Genomic DNA, 27,080 nt, shown 5'->3' with positions numbered 1-27,080 from the left:
TACATTATAGATTCCTGGGGGGAATCAGTTTTGGTTAAACTAGATTCAAGTAACAAGTTTCTGTTACTAACAAAATTGTACCTTACTTGATTGCTGTCCTGCTCTCTTCTGGGAACGCTGATCTGAAGTGAGATCCAATAGCTAGAACAGAGTCTGGACTCTGCTCCCTGGTTTACAACTGGTTTGCTCTGTGACTTCGGACACGTCAACTCATTTCCTTGGCCTTAGTTTCCTTATTAGTAAATTGGAGATACTACGACCACCATAGTGACCTCTAACAGAATTCATTGCAGGGTGCATCAGTTAATGTTTGTAAAGCACTTAGCTCCTTGAATTAAATTACTTATTTTCTTTTCTGACAGGAATATAGTTATCCTGGCACTGTTCCATGAGAAGGGGAGAATATACAGCTGGCCAGCTCACAGCTCTTAAAAGCAGTTACCGGTTCTATAAAGTCCACTAACTAAAACCCAATAGAACTTAGCCATGATGACCATGCTCCTAGAGGAAACTTTCGCTACTCCGTGAAGGAAATTTCTGTTTTCAACTCTCAGGACTTCAAGGACTCTTTTATTAATCACAAATAAGCAGTGAAGAAGAGGCTAAATCTGCCTAGTACAAATATATAAAACCGTAAAGGCCCAGCTCAAGGTTCTGCAGAGCTAATGAAGGACATCTTATAGCAAAGTACTCAAGATTCATGATGTTACGGTTACTTGGCAACCACCACCTTTACGGCGGTCACAGAAATCTTCTCTTCAGATAAGTGATGATCCTGGAGCTCCAGATTTCTTAATACTATGAATTGTATCTTTCTGCATTTGGTTTCTTCTCTCACCTGCAGAGAACAGACTTTCAGCCACCTCAAATGATCTCTGTTGCAATGACTGACAGCCCCTTTGCTTGAGTAGTTGGTACAGTCTTAGAGGAGCTTATCTGTTCTAGGGCCTGTATAACAGCCTGCTGTCTTTCGATTGGATGGTACCCTGGTAGACACATTAGCCGGTGTTGGTGTTACACTGAGGAGCGTGGTACAAGGAGGGGTGCTTTTATTGCTGTCCTGAAGAAGAACACAACAGTGTGAGCAGGATGGAGCGCCTGGCCTCCTTCAGCAGTAAGTACAATAAATAGAGCTTTACAGAGAGGTCTTAAAAACATCTTTCCTCGCTTGAAGGCTTTATCCTCCAATGAGGGTTGCTGAGAAATAGGGTACTTTGATCCGTGCGATGGTTTTTGCCCCAGAACCGTCAGAAAATAATTTGATGGGGGCCCTCGGATCAAGGAATTGGTAATGGAAATAGTCTAGTTGAACAAACAAATTAAGTATCCTAATTGTTAATTTAAATATAAAGTTTTAAATAAAATATAAATATCCCACTGAATAAATCTGTCACAAAGAAACCCACACACCACTACGCAGCATTAATTAACTCCCTTCTTGACAAACTTAAAGAGGCCAGGGCTTGAATTGGCTATAGAAACAGAACACCTTTCTCGCCCCAACAGACTATTGTTTTAGGTTATTTTGGGGGCAAACAGATGGGACGGCTGCCACTTCCTGTGCTGTGCAGTCTCCCTAGATAAATATATTACTTTGGTCTCCTGGTCTGTGATTCACCCAGCTTTCAGAAGCACTGAATCATAGATACTAGAGTTAGAAAGTACCTCTTTGGTCTTCCAGTCCGTGCTGCTTGCATTTCTGCAGGATAGTATTCATAGATTTCAATAGGATAGACTTTCATTGCACAAGTTTAAGATGCCCAGCACATCACAGGATCCGGCCCAAGTGATGATCTATAATTTCACCATGTCTGGGAAGATGTCAAGGTGAGGATCTCTCTAGCAGCTGAAGTTGGACGAGGAACTTCCAACAGATAACTGAGAAAGCTGAAACTAGAGAAGAAAGGGTTACATCAGCTGTAACGTGTATACTCTTATTACCTAAACAGTTTATTTTTAAAAATGTAATATCAACTGACGAGACCACACAGGATATAGATACACTGCTAACTTTATTTTAAAAATACAAGGTTCTAGTGGTTAAGGATGATTGCGTAAACAATAATATCATGCTTGTGTTGCATTAAATTTCCTTCAGCGTATTTTCTTGTTGATTTCATAGACGACCCTTTTGATAAACCACCTTGCCGAGGCTGCTCTTCCTACCTCATGGAACCGTACATCAAATGTGCAGAATGTGGGCCTCCTCCCTTTCTCCTGTGTTTGCAGGTAAGCTGAGTGTAAAAGTGGAAGTGTATGCCTTGTTGAGAACCAGGTCATCAAAGCTATTTCTAAAATGATAAACCATTGCCTACCACCTTTTAGTTTCTAGTCAGTCTCGTACCAACTCATGTTCATCTGACAGATATTTGCTCAGAGACAGGGAAATGGTAGAGAAAATGTTGGAGGGTGGGAGAAATGTGGAATTCAGCATGAGGAGGTGAAGGAAGTCTTTGATTAGGCACCTATGGGGACACAGAGAGAAAGACATGGTGTAGTGGTCTACACAGACAGCTAGACCATGCCTTTTATATCTCAGGTCTTATCTAAGTGGAGTTCCTTTTAAATTGCAGTACATAGCTGTGAACCATCCTCAATATAGTATTAAACTTGGAAAGATGGGTGACAAGTTATTTCTTCCTTTAACTAAAGGGAAATTTTATTCTTCTAGTACTTTCCTGCATATAAATGTCTGTGCTCTGTCCTCTGCAATGAGCCACTGCGAAAACAGTCCAACAACACATTAACTCAGACTGGGGTTTTTGTGTGTAGAGGGGACTAAATCACTATAAAAATCCACTTTTAACTATAAAGTGGACAATTTTTGTTAGTGCACAATAAAAAAAGCGGAACTTAAATGTATTCTCAAGGAAGAGGCAGGAAAGTAACATGGTTTTAATCTTTTATTTTGCAGTGTTTCACACGAGGATTTGAGTATAAGAAACACCAGAGTGATCATACTTATGAAATCATGGTAAATATACAATTTAAATTATCTTTCCTCATCTTGGGTTTTGTTATCCTTTTCTAGAAATTAGAGCCGTATTTACTAATCTCACATTAAAAGTCTGTTAGATACACAACCTCATTTTCAGAATTTTATAACTGTCAGAAAACTAACCCAGCAGCGGATTTTTTTTTTTTTAATTTAGGGTCATCCAATGAAATTATAAACAGCAGGTTTAATCCAAACAAGAGGAGGTACTTATTTCTAAACTCAAACTACCAGAAACTGGGAGTGGAAGATGTACACTGCCCCTGAAGATCTAGTACTGTCTGCTGTCAGAGACAGGATATGGGGCAAGATAGACCATGGTCTGACCAATATGGCAACTCTTATGTTCTTACTGAACATATCTAACATTATGGAATGATGCAAAGGTTTTTTAATTTGTGTTTTATTGTCCATCTATGGCTCACAGGCTTTCATTAGAAAAATTGGTAGACAGTTATTTTATCATATGGACAAATTGCTTCCCTTCCTCCCCCAATGAAAAAGTTTAAAGAAGCTTCTTTTAAAAAACAATTTAGATTTCATTTAACGACACTACACTTTTTTGAATTACAGCTGGTAGGTACATTAAATGTTGCTGTATTTAGAGCTTCTATAATGACGGTTTCACAAACTAGCAGTAATTGTGGTAGATGGCTTATTGACATAAAACTGCCTTGGGACAAAATGAAGCTTTTAAACGGCCAGTACCAAAGCAGCTTGAGCTCTTACTGCCAGATAGCACCAGAATTTCATTGATTCTGTAGGTGGTGATCTATAGAGAGAGGGACTCTGAGATTTGTTCTTTTTTCTCTCCAGACGTCAGATTTTCCTGTTCTGGATCCCAGCTGGACAGCTCAGGAGGAAATGGCACTTCTAGAGGCCGTGATGGATTGTGGATTTGGAAACTGGTGAGAATTTAGTGCCTGAACCAAAGCCCATTGAAATCAAGTCTTTCCATTGACTTCTGAGAGCTTTGGGTTAGGATCTGAGTGCTGAATATTCTGGTACACAACACAGCATATTCCTCATGGGTGAGAGTCCAATCTAACCATTAATGTGGAGGAATGAAAGATCAAGAGGGCCGTTCCCAGCTCTGCCACTGAGTGTGTGTGACATTGAGGAAGGCACTGAAGGCCTAATCCTGAGAGATACCAAGCACCTCCTGTGAGGTGCAGAACTCCCTCAGCAGTCATTGGAATTTGAGGGAGTTTGACATCTAGGATGATCAGGCCTTTAATTTCACCCTGCCCATAGATGGTCCATAAAGCTTGTGGTCATTTGAGAGCTGGCTGGTCACATGGTGCTGGCCCTTCTTGTTTCCAGCTGCTATATCACATTAAAGATAGTTAAAAATAATTACTTTTCTGGTATTAGTCTGTATTCAAATAATTGTAGTTAGGCTTTTGCAAATTAGAGGAGATCATACTTGCAATTGGGAGCCATCTCCCTTCCCATTCACAAGACAATGCCTCTATTAAGATGTGGTCCGTACTTAGCAGCCAGATTGTAAAGTTAACAGAACTCCAGGCTCTGGTTTAAACAGAACTACATCAGGTCTCGTGAATATAATTGCAGACAAAATTAAATTGGAAAACCAGTTCGAATTTCCATTTAGGAACATAGGATAAAGGACTGGGTCATCGAGTCCAGTCCTTTTATTGCAGGCAACCCACTCAGATAATCCCATAAAGTTTTATCAAGCTCCTTCTTAAAACTAGTCAGATTGTTTGCTCCCACTACTCGTATTGGAAGGCTATTACAGAACTTTGCTCCTCTGATGGTTAGAAACCATCATCTAATTTCCAACCTACATTTATTCATAGCCCGTTCATATATTCTTGTGCCAACATTGTCCTTTAGCTTAAATAGCTCTTCTCCATCCCTGCTATTTACTTTCTATAACTACATCTGGGGAGAAATCATATTCCACCCTCAGACTTCATTTTGCTAGGCTGAACATGCCAAGCTCTCTTTAAATAATTCTTTTTTCCATTAGTGAAAAATCAGCCAATTTCTGTGGGATTTTCCCCTCCTTAGGCAGGACGTGGCCAATCAGATGTGCACAAAAGCAAAGGAGGAGTGTGAAAAACATTATATGAAACACTTCATCAACAATCCCTTGTTTGCATCTACGTTGTTGAACTTGAAGCAGGCAGAAGAGGCACAAAACGCTGACACGGCCATTCCATTCCACCGTAAGTATCCACCGTAGGGATGGACACTGGATTTCTTTGCACAGTCTCTAAGATAAAACATTCAGAGAATTGATTGAACCTTGGAGAAGGGTGTGTACTTTGCTTTTACTCAGAAAGGAGAGTAATATTTGGTCTGTGGACCACCATAGAATATTTAAGAATAGGATTTTCCATGTACCAGACCAAGCCTTTTGGTACATAAAATATACTGCACTCCCTCCATTAGGTGCATTGTGGGAGAGTGAGGGAATTAAGTCACCTGATGTTGAACCCAAGAAGGTGAGCCTCCCTCCTCCCCCCCCAAAATGCTCCTGGTCAACTGTATGGACAGAGGATTCTCTGAGGAGTGGAGTGTACCTCACCTTATCCCAATGGACTCAGCACTTTTACCCATCCTAATTACTAAATAATAAGGCTGTCTTAGCTAAACTAATTCCTCCTGCATCTGCAAAGGGAATACTCTTTTCTAGAACTGCAGTCTGTTTTGCATTTATTTACATGTCAAATTAAAATATCCACAGCAACGAAAACCCATATTTTTTTCAGCTGCTGATGATCCTCCACGACCTACCTTTGATTCCTTGCTCTCCAGGGACATGGCTGGGTACATGCCAGCTAGAGCTGACTTTATTGAGGTAGAAATCTCTCTTGTCTTATTTTGTTGTTGCTACTGATTAGGGACACAAACACACACACTCACTCATTCTATCTACAGATTTTCTTTAATATTCATATCAAAAGTATTAAAGGAAATGAGGGGATTAGATGATAAAACCAAGGATAGCCATGACCTTAGAATCATAGAATATCAGGGTTGGAAGGGACCTCAGGAGGTCATCTAGTCCAACCCCCTGCTCAAAGCAGGACCAGTCCCCAACTAAATCATCCCAGCCAGGGCTTTGTCAAGCCTGACCTTAAAAACCTCCAAGGAAGGAGATTCCACCACCTCCCTAGGTAACCCATTCCAGTGCTTCACCACCCTCCTAGTGAAAAAGTTTTTCCTAATAGCCACTCTAAACCTCCCCCACTGCAACTTGAGACCATTACTCCTTGTTCTGTCATCTGGTACCACTGAGAACCGTCTAGGTCCATCCTCTTTGGAACACCTTTTCAGGTAGTTGAAAGCAGCTATCAAATCCCCCCTCGTTCTTCTTTTCTGCAGATGTTACTTTATGGGGTTCCATTTATAATCAGAGAGGTGTATTAAAAGGCCTGAGAAGCAGCTAACTGACTTTGTGAATAAGCGTTGTAAGACATGCCATTAGCATTACCAAAAGTCTGATAATGAATGACTCTCATGCAGGAAGGCTAGATGTGTGAATGAGATGCTCAACAAAAGGGGGGCAGCTTATTTTTAGTTTACTTTCCCTAGAGACACATGCATTTGGCCTGATTCAAAGCTAACTGAAGTTCATAAGAAGGCTCCTGTTGCTTTCAATTTCTTTTGATCGGGCCCATGGTTACAACGTCCTCTTACAAAGCAAGCTTCTATTCATTCAGTGATCACTAATGTCCTAATTAACATACCAGGATAAAGTCAGTCCTAGAATAAGCAGGCACAGCCCCCATTGGCCCATGTTATTTTTCAATTTTTGTGCAGAATTTTCCCACACAGAATAGGAGCAATGGCAGTTACCTGGTAGATGATATTATATTTAAATTGTACTCCACTTGGATGCTTGTGTATTTCTGCTACAGTCATTGGTGCTGTAGATTATTCTTCCACTAATTAAAACCCCAGTAGGGTTTTTCCATCTGGTGTGTACCTTACATAAGGATGTAGTCTTCTAAAGCCACGCTTAACTTGACTTTTTTTTGCGGGGAGGGAATGGTCTTTAGTAAATATCTCTGTTTTCAGTATTCTTCAGCTCTGTCATCTGCTCCAGTGAGTTATCAAGGTTCCTAGAATTAACTAGTGAGCACTTGTTGGTCTTCTTTGAACAGGAGTTTGACAACTATGCTGAATGGGATTTGAGAGATATAGATTTTGTGGAAGATGATTCAGACATTTTACATGGTAAGTCCCATGTCTTGGGAAGAATGTTTGAAAGGGGTGTCTCAAAATGCCTGCTCAACGTTATTCAGTTGATTTTTCTGCACATATGGGTTTTGGGGATAAAGTTTCAATTTTAATAGAATTCTCTCAATTGTGTGTGCTGGGGATAACACTTGCATTTCTATAGTGTATTTCAATCCAGTGCTCCTGCCATAACTTTAACAATGGGTGTACAGGCTATATTTTCACTAAAGAGATCGCCTTACCCACCACTGAAATGTAGCCAACTGTAAGGTGGAACATTTTAATAAGACCCAACTACATCATACCACACTTTAGGAAAGGAAGTCAGGAATACTATATCCAAGAGAAACTGCAGGGAGAATTTGGGTAGGCATATGATATTACCAGAGCTAGAGTTTTGCTAGGTTACAGGCATCTTCCCTAGAATATGTAAAGAACTATGATACAGTCATGGATCTTAAGAGGTCAGAGCCTGGATTTTACCCTGATCTGAAAGGTAGCACCTCATGCAGCACAGTGTCAGCTAACACCATGCTGTGGCGTTGCTTCAGTAGTGACTTAGATGCAACAGTGCCATCTAGTGAATTACTAATACCACTTCCTGTTGCATCTAGGTGTTGTTTGAAAGTCTTCCCACCTGTCCTAATCCTGCTTAGTTTGTGAAATCTGCTAGCAGGGTGGTATGGATACAGGCAACAGTAGGTGGTACGCAGATTAAGCCCTGTGCAGTGAGTTCAAAATATGCTCTTGAGATATTGTGATCTTTGTTCAGCCAAGTGAATACACTGAACTGCAGTGGCATAGTTGAATATAAAGATTTCCTTTTCCTCTCCATGAAAAGGAGAGTTACTCTCACAGCTTCTAATATTGTTCAGAGAAGAGCTTCTAATAAGAGTTCACTGAAATTCTGCAAATAAGTTTTGCCTAATTGGTACCAAACAAAAGGAAGTAATAGAATTGAATTAGGTTTAAATCCTTGGGGGAAAGAGGATTTCTGGTCGCTCTTATTTATAAACATGTTGAACAGTACCGTGCTCGCATTTCAGAGTTCTCCATCCAATTATTGAGGGGCTGTTTTTTATTCTTTTTATGTCACCCTGACCATGAAAGCCTTAGTGTTTCTTAGAGTCACAGAAGAAACTCCAGTCATTCTATTTCAGTGTGAAGTTTAGCAGGAGACAGCAGAGAACATGATGATGTAATCTTTAAACCTTCTCTCGACTCCCAGGAAATATTTCCATCTGTAAACTATAATCTTGGAATAGCAACAGTTTGTCTGCATTATAAATCAGCCTCTCATTCCTTTATAAAGCTTACCTAGAGAAGTCACTGACTAGTGTGCACTGTGCAGAGATTCAACATGCTCTCTCTGTCCAAAAAAGTTCTTCCTCTTTAAACATGTGTGGAAAGAAATTATGCGTAATTACAGCTGCTCTTGTTTCCTCCATTAATTCCTGGCAAATCGAAAAGCAAGCAAGCAAATAAATAAATAAATAAATAGTGTCCTGGTTGTGTTCGCTAATTCATCTATTTTAGCCTATTCATTCATTTGCTATTCAATGTAACCAGTTTACCGACACCATCTTCCACATCAATTGCATGCTTTCTCCTCCTCCCCCAACTTTGCCATTTACGATATCCCTCAAAAAGATACAGCAGAGAATTCAGAGCCCAGTGGAGGAGGGTGAGTAAGGAGACTGTAAGCCATCTTTGTACTCTCCCAGTCCTTGGCTGTTCTGGGGGCAGGAGAGGTCCTCCAACGTACCGGAGGCCTAAGTTATGGCAGTGTCCCCTGGTTGTCCTGTGGGCCACAGCACTGCCTGGAATTCCTGCAGCTTGTCCCAATATGTCCCTCCTGCTCCCAGCTCCTCCTCCTGCCATACCATCTTCACTGGAGCTTGCGAGAAGGGCCAGGATAGGCAACTGGACTCTGTCAGCCACGCCTGGGGTACTTAGAGCTCCTTCAAAAGGCTCCGACCCTCTTACTCCGCATAAAGGGGACTAGCACAGGGATGAGGATCTCACACAGAGTTCTCACAGATAGGAATTTTTCCTCCCTAACATTTAGCCTACATTTGTTTTGGTTTTTTTTTAAGAAAGCCAAACATTTTCTTCCGTGTTCCTACCCTAACCATTGTGTTAAAAATGAATTTTTGAAATCTAATTTACTTTCTACGTCTTGCTTCAGGAAATTCACTCCGATTAGACAATGAAAATGAACTGGGCAGATTCGTTTTATGGTCATCTTCTCTTTCAGGTCTAAGCTACCTGACTCCTGTCCCTTTAATTTCATCCTAATTATATTTCCTTGCATTGCTCTACACGGTTTCTCACTACTCCCACAAGAAAGAGAAATGCAGTTTAACATAAAGCATCTAGACTCCCAAATGTCTTTTATCAGGAGCACAGAATGCTTGTGATTGCTGAGTCATCCAGCTTCTTACCACCCGGGATAATCTGTATCCTTCACTTTTACTTCTTGAAGCTGACAAGATGGCTTCAGGAGCAGCGTGAAATACATTATTACAGTTAACTCTTTGTGTGCAGCACATGTAAGTTGGTAAGTGCATGCAGGTAGATAATTGATATTGCAGTTAAATATAGTATAATGGATAGAATGAAAGAAACAAATCATTACCAATCTGTAATTCAGTCAGGGGCTTTTAAAAAATCTTAGAAACTGTGAGTTTTCATTAGAGACTGAATTATAGTGTTAATTATTAATCCTCATCCAGACTTTCTCCTACCCCTTTTCCCCCCAAAAAAGATTTTTATTTTTAACATCAGAAAGCATTTTACCAAGGCCGTCTGCAGACTTTGAAGAAGTGATTAGATATAGACTAAAACTCTGATTGTGCTGCCGTGAAAACGTGTGACATGAAACTTGGCAATGTCCTTTTAAAGGTACTGTTTTTAAAACACTACACAATGTTTATTCCCGAGACAGCCCTAGAGGAGGCTCTGCTACAGCGTCTAAAATAGATTCCTTAAGATTTTTCTCTCCTCTGGGAAGGGGTGAGTTTGGATTATATCCAATGTGTGCCTACAAAGCCAGGAGCACACTGGGAATTACATACATTAATTTACATTCTTCCTATTGTATGGATGAGTGATGCCAACTAGTGGATTAGTTGGCCTGAAACATGTCTTTCATTCACTGCCACTCAGGTTTCTGCAGAGCAGATGCTGTTAGAGAAGGGAACTGGAAGGGGAGAGCAAACTATATTTGGATATACGCTAGCACAATCACAGGTTTTTTGGTTTCAAAAGTGGGGGAAATAGCCTTGCCTATTATTGGAAGCTATTCTGACCATTTCTTATCTTTTCCCATAATGGACCCTTTGACTGTGACATTTCCTTGGTCATAAGGTTAACAGCTGTCTCTCCAGCATTCTCCAAGGGGAAAAACAGATCATTTTCATTCTTGTAGCATCTCTTTTCTCATTACCATGCAGCATGTAGCATGGTAGTCTGGGTTATTCATGCATTCCAGATCTTGTAATCAGTTGCTTCTATGTGAATGTGTCGATAAAGAAAAAACGACTGCAACGAATGAATTTTCTCTGTGTGAGAGATCTATTTTTTTTCCTTCATTTGCTCTAGTAATTGTTCACTCCCCTACCCAATCAATCATAATTTCTTTCAGAATACTTTAAATTCAAGTGAAAGCATCAGAAATACAATCCTCCAGTTGCAGGTGACCAATTACTGGTGATATTTATAGAGTTTCTCCAATGCAATCTCTATCTACTCAAAGTTCTTCCCATGCAAATCCCAGAAAATAATATGGCAGCTTAGCTTTTAGGAGCCTTAAAAATACAAAGGTTTTATATACATTGGCAGTGATTCCTGTACTTTGTAAGGTATTTCATTCATATCTACCTAACTACATTCCTCATTCTTCTCTGCCTGAATCTAAGCAAGGAATAGAGAATTTGTTACTATTGCCTTGTTGCTGGGCTAAGAAACCCAAGCAAATCTATATTTAAATATACACCACGTCTTCCCATCGCCCTATGTTAAAAAGAACAAGGACATTGTAGGTTTCCTATTGCTATGATTTAGTAATCTGTCGCTTCCAGATTCTGTATCAGATAAAGGTTCTAAAACATTGGGATTTTAGCTTGCCGGACTTTAATTTGGACACTGATTTCACATACGTCAAAATACAGTATTATCCTGAAGATGCTACATAAATAAAAAGGAACTGGCTTCTGAGCTCCCAACCCAACCCTTCCAAGTTTCCAATAAAGAAGGATGGCTAAACCTTATGGCACAGAGGGCTACACTGGCAACTTGCCTAGAGGCTAGGAGCCACATGTAATTTGCACATAAATATACATATGGTATATTTTAAAATATAAAGTAAATTCCCACAGCTATACTTACTGCAGCCTGCCTCTTCATTGCTAGATTAATTGCTAATTGATTTAACTCTCCATTAATAAACTGCACTTGTCCTTATCATGCAGCAACAGGGAGAGGGTGGTCATGCATGGATCATGTTTCTGGGCTCAGCTACGCTTTGGATACATCTGTTCATACAGTTTATTGAGGTGGAGGGAGAAATACTCTTGCTTGGTTTCACAGATTTGCATGTTATCTCTGCAGACTATAAATCCATTGTACAATCTTAAACCTGTTCTTTCTGGGAAAACATTAAAATAAGTAACACTGAGAGAAAAATCCAATCCAGAAATCAACACACACACGGTTATTTAGCAAGATGGGTCTTTGAATTATTTAACAGAATTATGAAGCTAGTCCTAGTGGAAGAGCTGGGTATCTACTTATCTGCTCTCTCCAAAATGTGCCAAGAAAATTTATAAACCTCCGTGTATCCGTGAAAATGAGTTGCAGAATCTATAGGTGGATTAGCCAGTAGAATTGTAGACAATTTCATATAGAAAGAGATGGTTTCTAACAACAAGCAAGTTTTCTCCATACTTTTTTAGAACTGTCCTCTTGGGTCTCTTTTGTCTGATAACAAAATATATTAAAAAAAAAAAAGTTAACTAGCTAAAAATCTTCTAGGTAATTTCTGAGAGTCTCAGCAAAGTCTACTCTGAATTGTCTCAATTCAGATCTCAGTCTTTTTAGCTCTTGGCATTCCTTTAATCCCCTTCCTTATTTCTCTGCAGGCTAGTCCTTCTCCAAAGAAAACATATCAAATATTAAGCCTAACCATTTGCTTTTCAGGGAAGTATAAAGGGCAAAATGTTTTCCCTTTTGCAAAAAGCAAAAAGTCCTTACTATCAATAGTAAGATACTAACTTTGGGCTAAGGAGAGGGGAGGAAAAGGGATTCAGGGTCTCAAGATTCATATTCATGTGTGCGATAGTGTTAGGAAAAATAAGTGAAATCAATTTTATAGATCGGGGTGTGCAGTATGCACAAACCTAGCCTGTAGTACAATGGTGGGCAACCTTTGACCCACGCCGCTTCCCGCAGCTCCCACTGGCTGGGAATGGTGAACCACAGCCACCAGGAGCTGCGGGCGGCCGTGTCCGCGGACAGTCAATGTAAACTAACTGTCTCACGGCCTGCCAGCGGATTACCCTGCTGAGCTGTGTGCGGGCCGCAGGTTGTCCACCACTGCTGTAGTAGCTTTATGTTGCTGTACAGTTCAGTGGTTTGGGATTTTTAACATCTTGAAGCAAAGGCAGCTGGCCTGTTTCGTACAAGTGAAGTGGGCCTTTTCAAGCTGTGATGAACATGGGTTTTGGGGGGATCTGGGGAGAAGCCTGGTTTGATAATCCTGTATGTGATTAATCAGTTTTTCTGATCTTCCTTTCTATACTTGGCAGCTTTGAAGATTGCCGTTGTAGATATCTATCACTCCAGGTTAAAGGAAAGGCAGAGGAGAAAAAAGTGAGTTCTCAACCAGTGATTGTAGTCCAGAGCTTCTATATTCACCGTGTTATGTGCAATAATACAATCTTGATATTAAATGTAATTGATTTTAACTAGCACCTTCCAGGAGGATCCCAAAAACCTAATACTGAGGAAAACTTCTCCTATTAGAGCAGATCTCAACTCTGATATTCTGCTTTTCCTATGTGCACAGAATACAGATCAGCCACATGGATCTAAGCAGGAGAATGTAACACTTCAACAGACTAGGAAGTACGCAGATTCACACACAACAGAACTAATTTGCACATATTGGTGAAATTCCCCCTGGACAAAGGATCCGCACAAGTTTCTACACACCTTAAACTTTCATTTAAGATGTCAAAACAAGGCAGAAGCGACATATAGGCCTTGTGCTCGCCATATGCACAGTGGTGAATTTCACCAGTTGAGTACTTTCAATACAAGCATCTCAAAGCAATTTATAAATAATTAACCCTTCAGCATTCCTGTGAGATAATATACCCATTTTCTGGAGTGGGACACTGAGGTTAAATGAAGTCTCAGCGAGTTAGTGGTAGATCCAGATGTAGAAACCAGCAATCCTAACTCAGCTCCCTTCTCTTATCACTGTGCTGCCAGGCCAGGCATACTTAGACCCTGGTTTAGGAGGCCTGACTCCCAGTCTCCTACTCTTACTAAACCCAATCCCTTTCCATAGATATGCTCACATCATGATGGTTAGTACACTAGAGCCTCTTTTCCTAAGTGTCTGAAGACACATAATACAGCTAACTATGTGTTGCTAATATGAGATGGTTAAATTAAGTTTGAATACTTTATTCAACAAAGTTTATGACTCTAGAATTATTAATTGAATCTTTCAAATACTTTGTCCAGTTTTTGTAAGTTATTCATCCTTTTACTGTCAGGGCCAAGATGATTAACAACTTTGGAGCAAAACTTGTCCATCCCTCCTCCCAGAATAAAAGGTCAACACAACATGTTATTTTGAAGGGTAGTTGAAAGAGAAGGAGACTCAATTAGACCTGCCCTTCCTTCTCCCAATTAAAAAAAAAATTATGCGTGGCATAAACTACATGATGATACACAATGTGTCTTATTAAAAAAAGGTGTCTTAACCCCTGTAGTTGTGTAAAGCACATTGGTGTCAGTGGTTGTTAAGTTTTTAATAGACCAAGCAGGACAAAACCCTAAGAGAACATAAAACTGCTAACGTCACTGTCACAAAGCTTATTATATCCTGGGATGGAAAAACACTTGTGCAGTTTATGTAAATAGAGAGAGGAAGTAATACGTTTCATAGATTTAAGTTCAGCCACAACCTTCCCTAACAAAGATATTCAAAAAGCGAGCATGCGCTCTCTCTCTCAAAAGTTGTGTGTATATAAAATAACCACACACACAGGCAATATCCAGTTGCAGAGCCCTGTGACCATCTCATGCACCTGTGACCATCTCACCTTTCCTCTGCCCATTAACTCATTTCCTTGGGGCTATTCTAACCTCATGAGCGGCTTTAAAACAGCCACTTTGTTGTTTTGTTTTGTTTTTTAAATCAAGCTGGCCAAAAAATCAAGCATGGGAGTTGCTTCTAGCTTTGGCTGCGCAAGACATATGACATTCATTAGACATGACATTTGGGTTTAGAAAAGCTATTTTAGATCCTTTAAAGAGATTATAGCTCTCTTTGAGCCCTGCCAGTTGGACTCATGGTAACGAACATAGCTGTCCCAAACTCATGCTGACTAATAGTTTATAAAATATCATGTATTCCCAGTTTATAGAGTTAGAACTTGTGTAAAATTGTATAAATGTTACCAGAAACTTTGATGTTTGTATTTGTGCATTAATAAATGAGTTATTACTTATTACTACTGTTTTTTTTTAATTATAGAATTATAAGAGACCACGGCCTCATCAACCTCAGAAAATTTCAGAGTAAGTACTAAATACAGTTTTTTGTTTAACTTTGACTTAAAGCCATTTTAAGAGAGAGACTTTAAATGCTGGATGTTTGCAGTGTACATTATAGAATGGTTTACGCATACTATGTCCAAGAGATTGTCAATCAACACTTAGCTATCATACATTAGGACTTAGAATTGAATGTTGCGGCCACCATAGTATTCTTTGTTGCTTCATTTGTAATTTTGTCACCATGGGGAGAATATCAAATTTGGACCCATACGGTGGTTACAGATTATGGTGACCTGTTCAGGTTCATTTAGTCTTTTATTGGTGGGATTTATGTTCCCTCTCTCACTAAAAGTAATATCAGATGTGTTGTTAACTCATGGCTTTGTCCTTTTCAGAAAAAATTGTTACAATCATGACACGTGACTGGGTTTGAGGAAGTTTGCTAGAATTATAATACCATCTTGGGGCCACAATCTGATCAGGCCCCTTTACAACACAGAGGCCCTGTCTACACTAGGGCATTTTAGTGAAAAAAATTTCCCACCAGGTCAGCTGCCCCTGTAGCAACACCGGTACAATTTTTAGTGGGGGATTAGGATCCAGGGCATTTTACCACCATGTCACTTACAACCAGTGGGAATTTTGGCTACATCTGTAGACTTGCCTTCTTTTTTTTTTTTAAAGCATTTGTCCCTACCATGGTGTGAACTTGTATCATGTGAAAGGAACTATTAGCAGTTACCATATGAATAGGATTCTTCTCCCCCCACAAAATGCCTAGCTATCCCAATTCCCCTGCCCAGCATAAAGATATTGCTCACAGAGGTCACAATTTTTTTTTTTAATTGCAGTTCTGGAGAGACGATACCCAAAGGAGGTCCAAGACCTTTATGAAACAATGCGACGGTTTGCAAGAATTTTAGGCCCAGTGGAGCACGACAAGTTCATTGAAAGCCATGCAAGTAGGTGTTTTATTGACTTTGTTCATGTTTAAGCTGTTCAGTGAGAGTAAGCATTTAAGTGGGTGACAAGTTGTTATATTAGTTGTCAATGGCCTTCTCTAAATAGATACTATACTGGTTTTCCTCCTCCTCTCCCACCCATCTACCTCAGATAAAATAAATATGGCCCTGGGTGGGTATACTAAATAATCCTCAGCTCTTATTGGTGCATTGTCAATCGAGTTATATTTGAGTGTATTGTTGGGTATGTCAGATAACGAAATACTACAGTCCTATGCTAAGCTTTTCTCTTCAGGAGAAGATCACTGTTCGTGCACTGCCATGCTATGCCATAGAAAGAGTAAAATACCTATGACCTAAGTCTATATTGGGGTTACGTCAGCAGTTAATTGTATATTCCATAAGATACACGTGTGCTGTCTCAGCTAGGACGTAATTATACAGCACAGCCTCTATTAAGCGCCTCACCTTAAATGGTTTCAAACTGTTCCATCATCTAATTGTCCTAATTCTTTTTGCGTAATTGTAATGTGCATCGCAGCATGTCCTTGTGTCCTGGTCAAATTCCAGTGGGGGTAATTGCATCCTGCTTACCTAAATTCTGTGGCTTTATTTGGGGGGGAGGAATTACTCTTCATTAGCAAGCACAAAACAACATGTGACCAGCTATCCTGTTCCACGTCAGATGTGGCTGCATTTCATGACACAGCCGGTTACTGAGTTAGGGTCTGATCCTACAAATCTTTACTCCTTTTGGGTGGTACTGACTCCAGCACCTAGTCCCATTGTCTTACTAGCCATAGGGAGGCCTTTTTATTTAATCTGAGCCCCCTTGGACATAGCCAGGGATACACATTAATTACATAAGGCTCCTGAGCAATATAGACACACTAATTTAAGGCAAACAAACTTTTTGCTTATTGTAAACTAACTGGCACTAGGAAGCTGTATAATTAAATCTCAAGTTAATAATTATCCCTGAACTAGAGATAAAGGGCAAAGTTAGGTTAACTGCACTACTGAACTGATCACAGAGAAAGGGGATGCAAGCCAGGGAAAATCTTAGAGACAGTCGAGTAATTAAAATCATGGATCAGAGACAACATAGGATAAGGTAAGAGGTCTACAAGGCATATAGCTACCTACTTTAAAACAAGGAAAACAAACACAGGATATCTTTCCAAACATTGCCCTCCACCCCACTTGTAGAGAGGAATCATTTGAAAACCTCAGGTCTGTCATGTTCCAATCTCTGTATGTACAGAGTCCCTCTGTGACCAGAGTTATTTAGGGCTCAGTTCTGCTCTTGTTGATGTCAGCGAGAACAAAATCAGACCCTACATTCTCTATACAATTTCTCTACCTGTAAGCTCGGGATATTCCTACTTAACTAACTGTGTTGTGAGGATTGTTAATGTTTGTAAAGTGTCTTACAGAGTAGCATCATTTGGCTTATCGATAGTAGGGTGGAGGAATTCCCTGAGCCTGAAGCTAAAATAGCTTCGCTGCAGAAATAATCTAGAAGTGGTCATACAAAATAAATCCGAGTTGCGATCAGATTATGTCATACCACATCCAGTAATTTGTAGGTTCTGCTTCCTCAAGATCACAGATGGGCTAGTACAAAAAAGTTAACACTATCTGTGGCTATACACTTTAGTAACTGAAGTGCCGATGAGTAAGGAATGTGCAGCAATGTTCACTAACAACAGCATTTTACCCACATTTGTTCTTTTTGGATTCCTCTGCTCTTTACTGTTGGGGAAAAACTAGTGGAATTTGAACTGCGAAGGGAAATAAAGCGTCTACAGGAATACAGGACGGCAGGAATCACTAACTTCTGTAGTAAGTACATGGGAGATTATTCAGCCTATTAGGATAGTGAAGGATGCTTAAGCTACATTTAGGATGTGTTAAATGAGAAGGAGTTTTTTTAAAAAATGTGTTTGAGTCACTCTTTAGCTAAGAGAGTCTTCTATTAATAAATGCATCAGGAGAGCAGTAGGGGTTTTTTATCACTATTTTGAGTTTATGGATAGCCTGGTGAATGCACCATCGAGCAAAGCTCAACGTAGTCATCACTCCAAAAAGCTATCAAAGCACTAGTATGGTAGCTTAGTAGCCATAAATGCTTTCCATGCGAGGGACAGGGCAGCTGCACTGTATCGACCAACAGGTGAAGAAAGTGAAGGAAGGAATCAGACTTTAATCACACTTCCAGGGCTGAATGAGTTGGTTTTTTTTATAGTAACTTATTTTTGCCCTGAAATTAAATATAACCCTGACACCCTCACATGACTCCACAAATACTCCCACTGAAATCATTTGAACTCACTTGAATAAGGGTAGCAGAATCTGGCCCAATATTAGGGGACAATATTTCCTATCTATTGAAGTAAGGGAACAGCAGGCTGAGAATTCTGGTTCAGCACAGTCCATCAGAACATGATGCATATTTGCTGTAGGTGCAAGAACTTATGATCACCTCAAGAAGACACGAGAAGAGGAGCGCCTAAAGCGCACGATGCTTTCTGAAGTCCTCCAGTACATCCAGGACAGCAGCGCCTGCCAGCAATGGCTCAGTCGACAAGCTGACATGTACGGTTACAGTAAGATTAGGCCTTTTCCATGCACAACTTTAATTGGAAAGATTCAACATTTCTTTCTATTGGCAATAACAAATGTGTTCCCCAGATTAGTATGGGGGGGAGAGGAAAATAGTCTCTAATTCATCGAAATTTTTAAAAAGCCCTAAGTGATGGAAATAGTGCTTAAGTGTCAAACAAAGAGAGACTTGTTCGGGATCATAAAGTGTTCCGTAACCTGCATTCTGATTTTTTCTGAGAAAACTTTACCACATTATTGATCTCAATGCAGACTGAACTGCTATCTTTAAATCCATTGCAGGAAACAAGGGTCTTCCCTTAAGGGTATTAATGAGAACACAGATGACATTTGATGTCCTTTCTGGCAGTCTGATGTTAGTGACAGCAACTTTATCAATATGCCATCTAAACTAAACTGGGGCTGTGAACAAAAGCTACAATGCACAGGAAGGAAACATGTATCCTGTACAATTTGCATCCTGTACTGTCTAAGAATATAGTCTAGAGAAAGGGCTGTACTTTCCCTTTATCTCCTGCTGGGTACAGTTCAGTCTTCGTCAACAGAAATCTAGCGTCCCTTTTTTTTCCCCACTAGTCTCTGTCTTTGGTTTTTATTCCTGGGCCAGTACTGGGAAGTGCTGCGCACATGGAAATCCCTTTGACTTCAAGGATCAGGCTAATATATGTAAGTTGCTAAGCTTCATCTCTGGGTTATGCAAGTTGGATGTTCCAGTTGTTACAAAATTGGAAGAAGTATTGTAGGGGCCATTTTTTGCAACTGTTCTTATACAATGCATAGTTAATTTGACATTTCATTTCATTGCAGTGATTCTGGCCTGAGTCCCACAATGCCAGTTGCTTCAAATTCAGGTAATTATTTTCTCTGATGGAGCTATAATAAAAGCCCTAAGAGCTTGTCTGCTTGAACATTCAGGGCTTGTCTACACTTACAGCACTGCAGCGGCACAGAAGCGAGTGAAGATGCTACCTACGCCAACAAGAGAGTTCCTGGCAGCGTGGGTACTCTGCCTCCCTGAAAGGCAATAGCTATGTCAATGGGAGAAGCCCTTCCATTGACATAGCGCTGTCTACACTAGGGATTAGATCTGTATAACTGCGTCTCTCAACGGTGTGGAATATTCACCCCCGCCCCCCCAGCAACATAAATTTTGCCAACATTGGCTATGTCTACACTACCTCCTAAGTGTTGTGTAGACTCTACTATGCATCAGTGACACTAGTCTGTTAGTTCAGGAGAGTGGCCTCTCTTGCTTGATTACAGAATTGCCAATCTGCAGAGCTCATGCCCAAGTACTGTAAAAGTCAACACTGTCTATAACTCAGAGGTCATTCTGGATGCGCAGTCAATGGGTTGTTGCTGAATTTCTAGGTCCTTCTGGCTATACAGATGGAATCAGTCTTTATAGCTGTGTTATTGAGTGTGGCCAGGGGAAAGAAGAGTTTTTTTCAGATTACGCTGCAACAAGATTCAGGGTTGGTTTAAAAAATGGTAAAGATGTTCTGTCCTTTCCTTGCAGTCATGTGGAGCTGCTTCTGGGTCTCTTCGCATGTCAGAGTGATGTGTGCATGACAAACCTATCAGTATGCAGATGTGAGGAGTTTATATATGAATGACACACAAATATTAAGGTTGCAAAGTCAAGCACTCAGAAGTTAGAACATGCCAAAATTAAGGTTACCCATGCAACCATAATTCAATCCCCTTGTGCATATGCAGTATGGTACTGTCTTTAGTTACATGATCACATACAGCATTTCTGTGACTATCTTGGTTTTTAAGGAAATTCCATCATGTGCACTCTTATCAATACCCACATTGGTGATATCGGTGGGAGCTGAAATCCCACGTAGGCACTTCTGAAAATCCACTAGGTACCTGTATGCTTCTTTAGGCACCAAAAGCCTTTGAAAATCTAGCCCTTAACTCTTTCTGCTGGCCCCCTCCCAATATATAACTGCAGAAACTGACCTAAAGGCTGACGTGAAGAGCAGCTCAGAGTAGCTCAAAAGCTTACCTCTTTCACTAACAGAAGATGGTCCAATAAAAGATACTACCTCATCTACTGGCCTCTCTGATACCCTGGGACCAACACTGCAAATAGTGGAAGATACTGTATTTTTGCTTAGCATTTCAACTGCTTCTTTTGGAAATGTTCCATTTGGCTGTTTTGTTTCCAGTGGGCATTCATTTGCAGTTACACTTTATACATATTGCACTATTAGGTGGGAAAAATAGACCATTAAGCTTATCAGTAAAAAGATAACAATCCTGGCAGTTTCCTACAAAATTCCTGTTCCACGCCTGCTGTGAACTGTAGAACTGCACACAGTAAAGCCAGTCTACATACAAAGTCGCACTGATTTAGCTAAAAGCGTGTGAATCAATTTAGCTAAACAAGTGTAAAATGCTGTTTATTCTATTTAAACTTGGCTAATGTCATTTTAGCTGAGGATTTGCAAGGGATCAACTTATCTTAAAAAAGGTTAGTTAAGTGTTCACACAGGAATTTTAACTTAATCAATTGAAAACGCCATGTCTTTAGTTAAACCAGGGCAGCTTTGAAGATGAGCCCTAAATAGCTGACCACAAACGCTTGGATTTTACTGGGTTAACATTAATGATGTCGGCCTTTTGAGACAAAACATCTGGAGAAACTGCAGCTTCCGAACTAGCATCATAGGCTGTGAACATTGCTTTCCTTATTTCCATAGGTAGGCGGAGCGCCCCCCCACTGAACCTCACGGGTCTCCCTGGCACAGAGAAACTTAACGAGAAGGAGAAAGAGGTAAGGAGAGGAGTGGAAATGAATGGGAAGACAGACCATGACCATGTAGCTATTTATCTTCAGATGCTGTCTTGTTGAGCTGTCTTAACCTTGTGAGCCTTTATGAGCTATATTATATAGATCTAGCAAATGGGTTTACTGTAGTGCAAGAAGCTTGGGGAAGTTGTTACGTTGTAATGTGCAGAGTGTGATGTTCCTTACTCCACTCTGGTTTTATGATAGGGGAAGAGAGCAACGTTTTGTTAATGAATGGTTGCTTTAAAATTGGCTGAGGATTTCTTTGAGGGCCCAAGAGGAACCATCACTTGCTCCTAACAATGTTTTTTTCAGTAGTTCAGCCAGCTCAGACCAAAAGGACCAAACCTCAGTCAACCGTATTAGGCCAAACCTACTGAAGTTGAGTTATAACACCGTGATGATCAATGGAAGATGGAACAGTTCATTCTTGCTTTTTTGTGCTTTGTCCAAATTTCTGCCCTTGTATGTGCATATTAGGCTCCTAGTAACGTCAGTGAGAGCTGCACGTTTCAAAGAGCAGAATTTGGCCGCCTTTAAGGGACTGTTTGTTAACTTGGCCTAGTACCATATAGAATACTGTGGTTCATCTCCCAATTCCTATATGAGAGACTGACTTATCTGGCTAATTAAAAACAGCACTGGAAGGTTGATGGGAGTCCCATCTACTAATCTTTTAAATGGAATATGGTGGTCTTGATATGGAGGAAGATAGTAGAAACAAGGTCTTTATCTCGCCACATATTCTACCAAGGAGCAAATGTCAGTACATTTGATGTGCACTAGATGAATTTTAGATTCCCTTTCCTCCACAGCAATCAACTGTGTTTTCCATTCATTATATCTAGCAGTTGTGAAAAATCAGATCACAACTTCACCAGTGGATGCGGCATTTCTGGCTCCATTCAGCATACAAATAATTTTGCCTGGGCATTAGCTTACAGGGGAGTCGGATTTCCTTGTCTGCAGAGTTCAGAGAAGGTCTCTCTTATTGAGACCTTGTGTCTCAGCTGATTTCTGTCAATGGGGTTCAGTCCCTGAGCACTTCGTTATTAAAAAGAAAGAGGCAGTCAGCATCTCCACTGGTACCCTTACAGCACAGAACTGAGGGGAAAGCCCATATTTGAGAGCCACGTGGGACCTTTCCTGTCAAACAACAGAACCTGAGAGCTTTTTGGAATCAATATTTTCAGTCTGCAGGAGAGACTAGAGATTGTCACCTTAATAAGCTCAGTTGTTGTCAGATGCATAATGTCCACTATGCATAACGTTGCTCCGCACAGTGTCCTGCCCTAAACTGCTAGAGGGCAAGTGCTGTGTGTATAGCTGCTTTTATAAAAGGGTATTTTAAAAAAAAACCCCATAGTCTGTAGGGGATTAATAGACAGATGCCCTGTCTGGCATTTGTCCAATATGCTGAACTGGTGGTTGTGAGTCTCTTCGGCATGTATACTTGCCTTGGTCTGCACAGAACACCCCCCACGCTGGATGCTAACACACGTCTGCAATGTTAGGTTCTCACTCATCTCCCTAGTGTATTGTCAGTAAAGAATGCTTTCTAGAGCAGCAGCCAGCAGGAGAGCACTCCTCTCAGCAGACTCTTCCTCTTATTACTTGCGGGTTGGACTCACTTGTAATTGCCATTTTTTTCCCCCAGGGGAAAGTAAGTGTGTTTTTGGTTGTCATTCCTTCCTCCCCCCATCCCAGGGATTGCAAGACGAGCAAGTGTGGCAGATGTTAACGTTTATTAACTTTACCTTTGTCTTCCAGCTCTGTCAGATGGTGAGATTGGTCCCTGGAGCCTATTTAGAATATAAAGCTGCTTTAGTGAATGAGTGTAACAAGCAAGGAGGCTTGAGATTAGCCCAGGCTAGAGCACTCATCAAGATCGATGTGAACAAAACCAGGAAAATCTATGACTTCCTGATCAGAGAAGGATACATCACCAAAGCCTAAAGACACATGTAGAAGCCCTGGCACGAGTGACATATGTGGAGATGGCTTTGAAGTAGCTTTGACAGTACTGAAAGTTTTAAACTTTGTTGAATCAAGGACACTTCTGTTTAATTTTTTTTTTTTTGGTAAAAAGTAGGGAACTTTGTCAAATTGTCCGAATACTGACATTTCTTGGTCTAGTTTTCTTTTGACTCTGCTGTATAAACACTCCTGTTGGCAGTATTATGCTGCCATGTACTTCCGAAAGAGTTGTGTGCCATATAAGCTAATATTAAATGTGAGTAGGCATTCATTTCTAACACCTCTTGTAGCTATAAAGAGAACAATGGGACTTGATTCTTCTAGCACTGTAAGTTAAGAACAGAACTGCAACCCCTAACAACACCTGTAGTTTGTGTGGGTGAAGGGGTTTAGAAACTAATCCCCTCCCCTTCTCTCACTCCTTCATGAAATTGTGTTGGTTTTCAGAAGAGCACATGCTTGATGGTATAAAAATAGCGTTTGCAAGGGTCTGCTTCTTAAAATTCTAATGTGGAAGGAGGAGGGAAAAGTCACATTAGGAAGTACATTAGCGCATATCACAGCAAGAGTCAGAGACCCCACTCCAGCGTTGTTGTTCTTAAAAAGCTTAGTACACTCATTATTTGGTGACAAGTCAAGCTACAGGCAATTCTTAGACTTAAATCTCATTTTTTGTTGCACAATCCCAAAGGGAAGAGTGGATGTTTCAGCCAGAAGCAGCAAAACACACATAAGCCATATACTGCCCCCGATCGATACCGGAGCTCCTACATTCACCAAAACATCCAATTAAGACAAGTTACAAACCACTTGGGGAATGTCCTTTTTGAACTTAGGGGCGTGCTCACCTGTATTCCTGCATTCAGTGGGAATGTGCTGAAATAGTCAGCAGAAAATATAGGGTTGTGACAGCTTACTGAAAAAAACCTACTCAGCTGTTCTGTGAATAATTCAATATAATCATTGTATTAAGAAATGTAACTAAGCTAGAGGATAAAGACAGTTCTTTTATGGTAATTTCCCTCTTTTCCAATCTAAGGAGGAAAAAAAACCAAAACAACTTTAGAAGCCTTTTTTTCCTGTTTGTCTCTCTTACAGTAGAAATACAATTCTGGTCTACTTTGTTTTTTCTGAAAAAATACTGGACCATATTTTTCGCTGCACTTGGCTTCTGTGGGGACAGAGGGCATCATGGAGCCTGTTATTGCTCTCTGATTGCCTTCCCTAAGCCAGACCATGATGTAGTTTAGCCACCTGAGGGCCAGCTGGTTTCTAAGGCATCTGCCAGTTGAGCATATCTATAGCTTGAGCATAATGTGCTGCAGACAATCCTTCTCCCATACCTTCTTCAGCCCTGCTCCAGAGACTGTGGGAAGGGAAACAGGAACCCACTACGCTGCTTCTACACCTTATGGACAATCCCTGATGAATGGTGTCTCCAGCAGGGGAGTTAAAACTGGATTCCATCCCCTTTGTACCACAAGAGAGGCTCAGAGGAAGCTGAGCATGTCCGAGACTCTGGCCCACCATCTCCAAGTGCTGTTAGCACTATGACATCACAAATGCCAAGAGTGAAAGCTGAACAACTGAGAGGAGTTGTCACTGTTTGAAAGCTTTTGGTTTCTGTTAATGCCTATTTAACTCAACCACCTGAAAACACCAGGGAGAAAAGATCTGTGTAGGAGGCAACAGTTCTGCCCCTTCACTGAGGACAGAGAGGACACTGGCTCCAGGTCTACCAAGGAGACCTCAAGCAAAACCAGGGAAGTGGAGATTCAACATTGCCAAGGTAAAGAGAAAAAACAAGAAGGGAGGAAATGGTGTGGGGGACTCGTAAGTCTCCTTTAGACACCACAGAAGTAGCAAGAAACGAAATTGTTTCCCCCTTCTGCAGACACTTGCTAGCTGGGCAGTAAGGGGATTTCTAGTGTGCTTGCGGCAGGTTTTAGAACGACACTAATGTTTGCTGTTCCTATGGTTATTTTGAATGTTTGAGCTCTAGCCCAAACAGAAACAAGCCAAAAACAAACATGTAACAATCTCTCTCCGATTCCCATGGCTGTCCCGGTAGGACATTTCAGAGCACGTGGACATTTCTATATTTTCAGCTGTACTTGTGGTCTTTCCTCCCTCTGCCCCGATTCTGAGGTAACAAAAAGGCCCTTCACAGCCTAGTCCCGTCCTGCATTCACGCCCTCTTTGCTCAGCCCCAGTTTGAGCTTGTCTCCACTGTCCACCTCAGCACCTTCTTTCAGGCGACGCTTGAACTCCATCTGCCACCCTTCTCTTTCAAATCCACTTCCTTCAGGGCTCAGACTACTAACAAAATAAGTCAGTTTTGTTGCTTGCAAGATATATGCCCTCGCTTTTCCAGTCCGTTCTCTTCTTCCTTTAATTGTGAGCCATTTGGGTGAGAGATACGCTCTTTAGCTGTACTGAAACGTGCCATGCACGCTCTGGCGTTATCCAAATAATTAGCAATAATGAAAAGTTAAGGTTGCCATGAATATAGTGTTCTGTTTACTATACTCTTTTCCAATCAGTTAGGCCAGTACAGTGACCCAAGGAAAACCAGACCCGCATTCACAACAACCAAGTTTGTCATTTTATTTTTCCCAGGTAAATTAAAGAGGCAGTGTAGTCTAGCAGTTAACACAGGCCTTAGGAGCCCTGGGTTCCATTTCTCCCATACTTGTCACCTTGAGCAAGTCACTTAGGCCAAGCTTTTCCGAAGTGACTAGGGATTTTGGGTGTCTTGCTTCCTGGGTTTCCAACTTGAGACACTAAAGGGGCCTGATTTTCAGGAAGTCCTGGGCACTCCTTTCAAACCCCTCAAGTCGGGTCCCTCAAAACAGAGGTACACACACAAAAATCACCAGTTGCTTTGGAAAAACCTTGCCTTTAACTTCTGTACCTCATTTCCCACCCCACCTGTAAAACAGGGATAACAAAAACCTACCTCATCAGGGTGATGTGAGACTGAACCCACTAAGCATACCTGGAGGTTCTCAGATGGAAGGCATTATAGGAATGCTCGTCATTATTATTATACTGTGTGCTCACCGCTCAGGATTCCAGTTGGCTTAATTAGAGTCTCAGGTAAACATGAGAGGTTAAATATGGAACAAGGCTTGGGTAAGATGGGAAGCAGGCCAGTTTTGGTTAACGTGCCTCGCTGGGATTCTGCAATACTAATTATGCCTGAACTCAGGTAAATAGTGATGGCCATGGCTGCTTCCATCACTAAGCTTTCTTAATCACCATTAATAACTGGTTTTACACGGTATGATTTTGGGGAGCATAAATCTGCTTTGGGCATGTTATTTTTCTGCAGTAAAAGACACCAATGCTTTAAATGGTTATTGCTTATAATAACTGAAGTTGTGCTAATCAAGCACGGGCTGAAATGCTTTGCTGAATCAGGACCTAAAATTGTAAGCTTTCTGTGGCAGATAGACCAGTTTTTTACTGTTCATACAACTCCTAGCATAAGAGGGCCCTGATAGTGGAGATGGGCTCCTACATGCCACTGCAATACAAATAATAAAGTCACGTGAAGTCCCTAGTTTTAAGAACAGGAGTTCTTGTGGCACCTTAGAGACTAACACATTTATTTGCTACTCCAGTTCCAGTCAGATAGGTTATAGCGAAATCTAAAGCATCCCATTTTGGTGACAAGAATCTTGGTAGACTAGAACTACAGCTTTGC

At 40.8% G+C, this 27,080-nt stretch overlaps 2 protein-coding genes and 1 long non-coding RNA gene across 6 annotated transcripts in view; 2 read left to right on the top strand and 1 right to left on the bottom strand.

The window, feature by feature from the left end:
* Window positions 1-924: 924 nt before the first annotated feature.
* LOC123353049 lies at window positions 925-26,381 on the bottom strand. Of its 4 annotated transcripts, none has more exons than XR_006574361.1 (5): window positions 26,331-26,381; window positions 23,152-23,196; window positions 8,528-8,664; window positions 1,666-1,893; window positions 925-1,060 (listed from the first exon to the last, which is right to left on the bottom strand). It is a non-coding gene; the product is annotated as an uncharacterized LOC123353049 (long non-coding RNA). The 4 variants fall into 4 exon arrangements; XR_006574362.1 differs by lacking the exon at window positions 26,331-26,381 and adding an exon at window positions 24,715-24,893; XR_006574364.1 differs by lacking the exon at window positions 23,152-23,196 and having other exon boundaries at window positions 26,331-26,380.
* TADA2A (transcriptional adaptor 2A) lies at window positions 979-23,656 on the top strand. Its single transcript, XM_044993771.1, has 15 exons — window positions 979-1,114; window positions 2,123-2,229; window positions 2,915-2,974; window positions 3,812-3,903; window positions 5,033-5,190; window positions 5,737-5,825; window positions 7,135-7,207; window positions 13,018-13,081; window positions 14,982-15,025; window positions 15,856-15,966; window positions 17,740-17,811; window positions 18,432-18,564; window positions 19,399-19,442; window positions 21,306-21,379; window positions 23,165-23,656. The coding sequence occupies exons 1-15, from the start codon at window positions 1,090-1,092 to the stop codon at window positions 23,348-23,350; spliced, it is 1,332 nt and encodes a 443-aa protein (XP_044849706.1). The 5' UTR covers window positions 979-1,089; the 3' UTR covers window positions 23,351-23,656.
* DUSP14 (dual specificity phosphatase 14) overlaps window positions 24,978-27,080 on the top strand; it is a 35,745-nt gene continuing 33,642 nt past the window's right edge. The window contains exon 1 of the mRNA XM_044993781.1: window positions 24,978-25,160. The gene's annotated coding sequence lies outside the window, so the exon portion shown is untranslated. The remainder of the gene's footprint in view (window positions 25,161-27,080) is intronic.

The sequence above is a fragment of the Mauremys mutica genome, chromosome 19 (genome assembly GCF_020497125.1).
Source record: "Mauremys mutica isolate MM-2020 ecotype Southern chromosome 19, ASM2049712v1, whole genome shotgun sequence".
In the NCBI taxonomy this organism is placed as follows: Eukaryota; Metazoa; Chordata; order Testudines; family Geoemydidae; genus Mauremys; species Mauremys mutica.
This window is presented reverse-complemented; position numbering and strand designations above follow the sequence as displayed.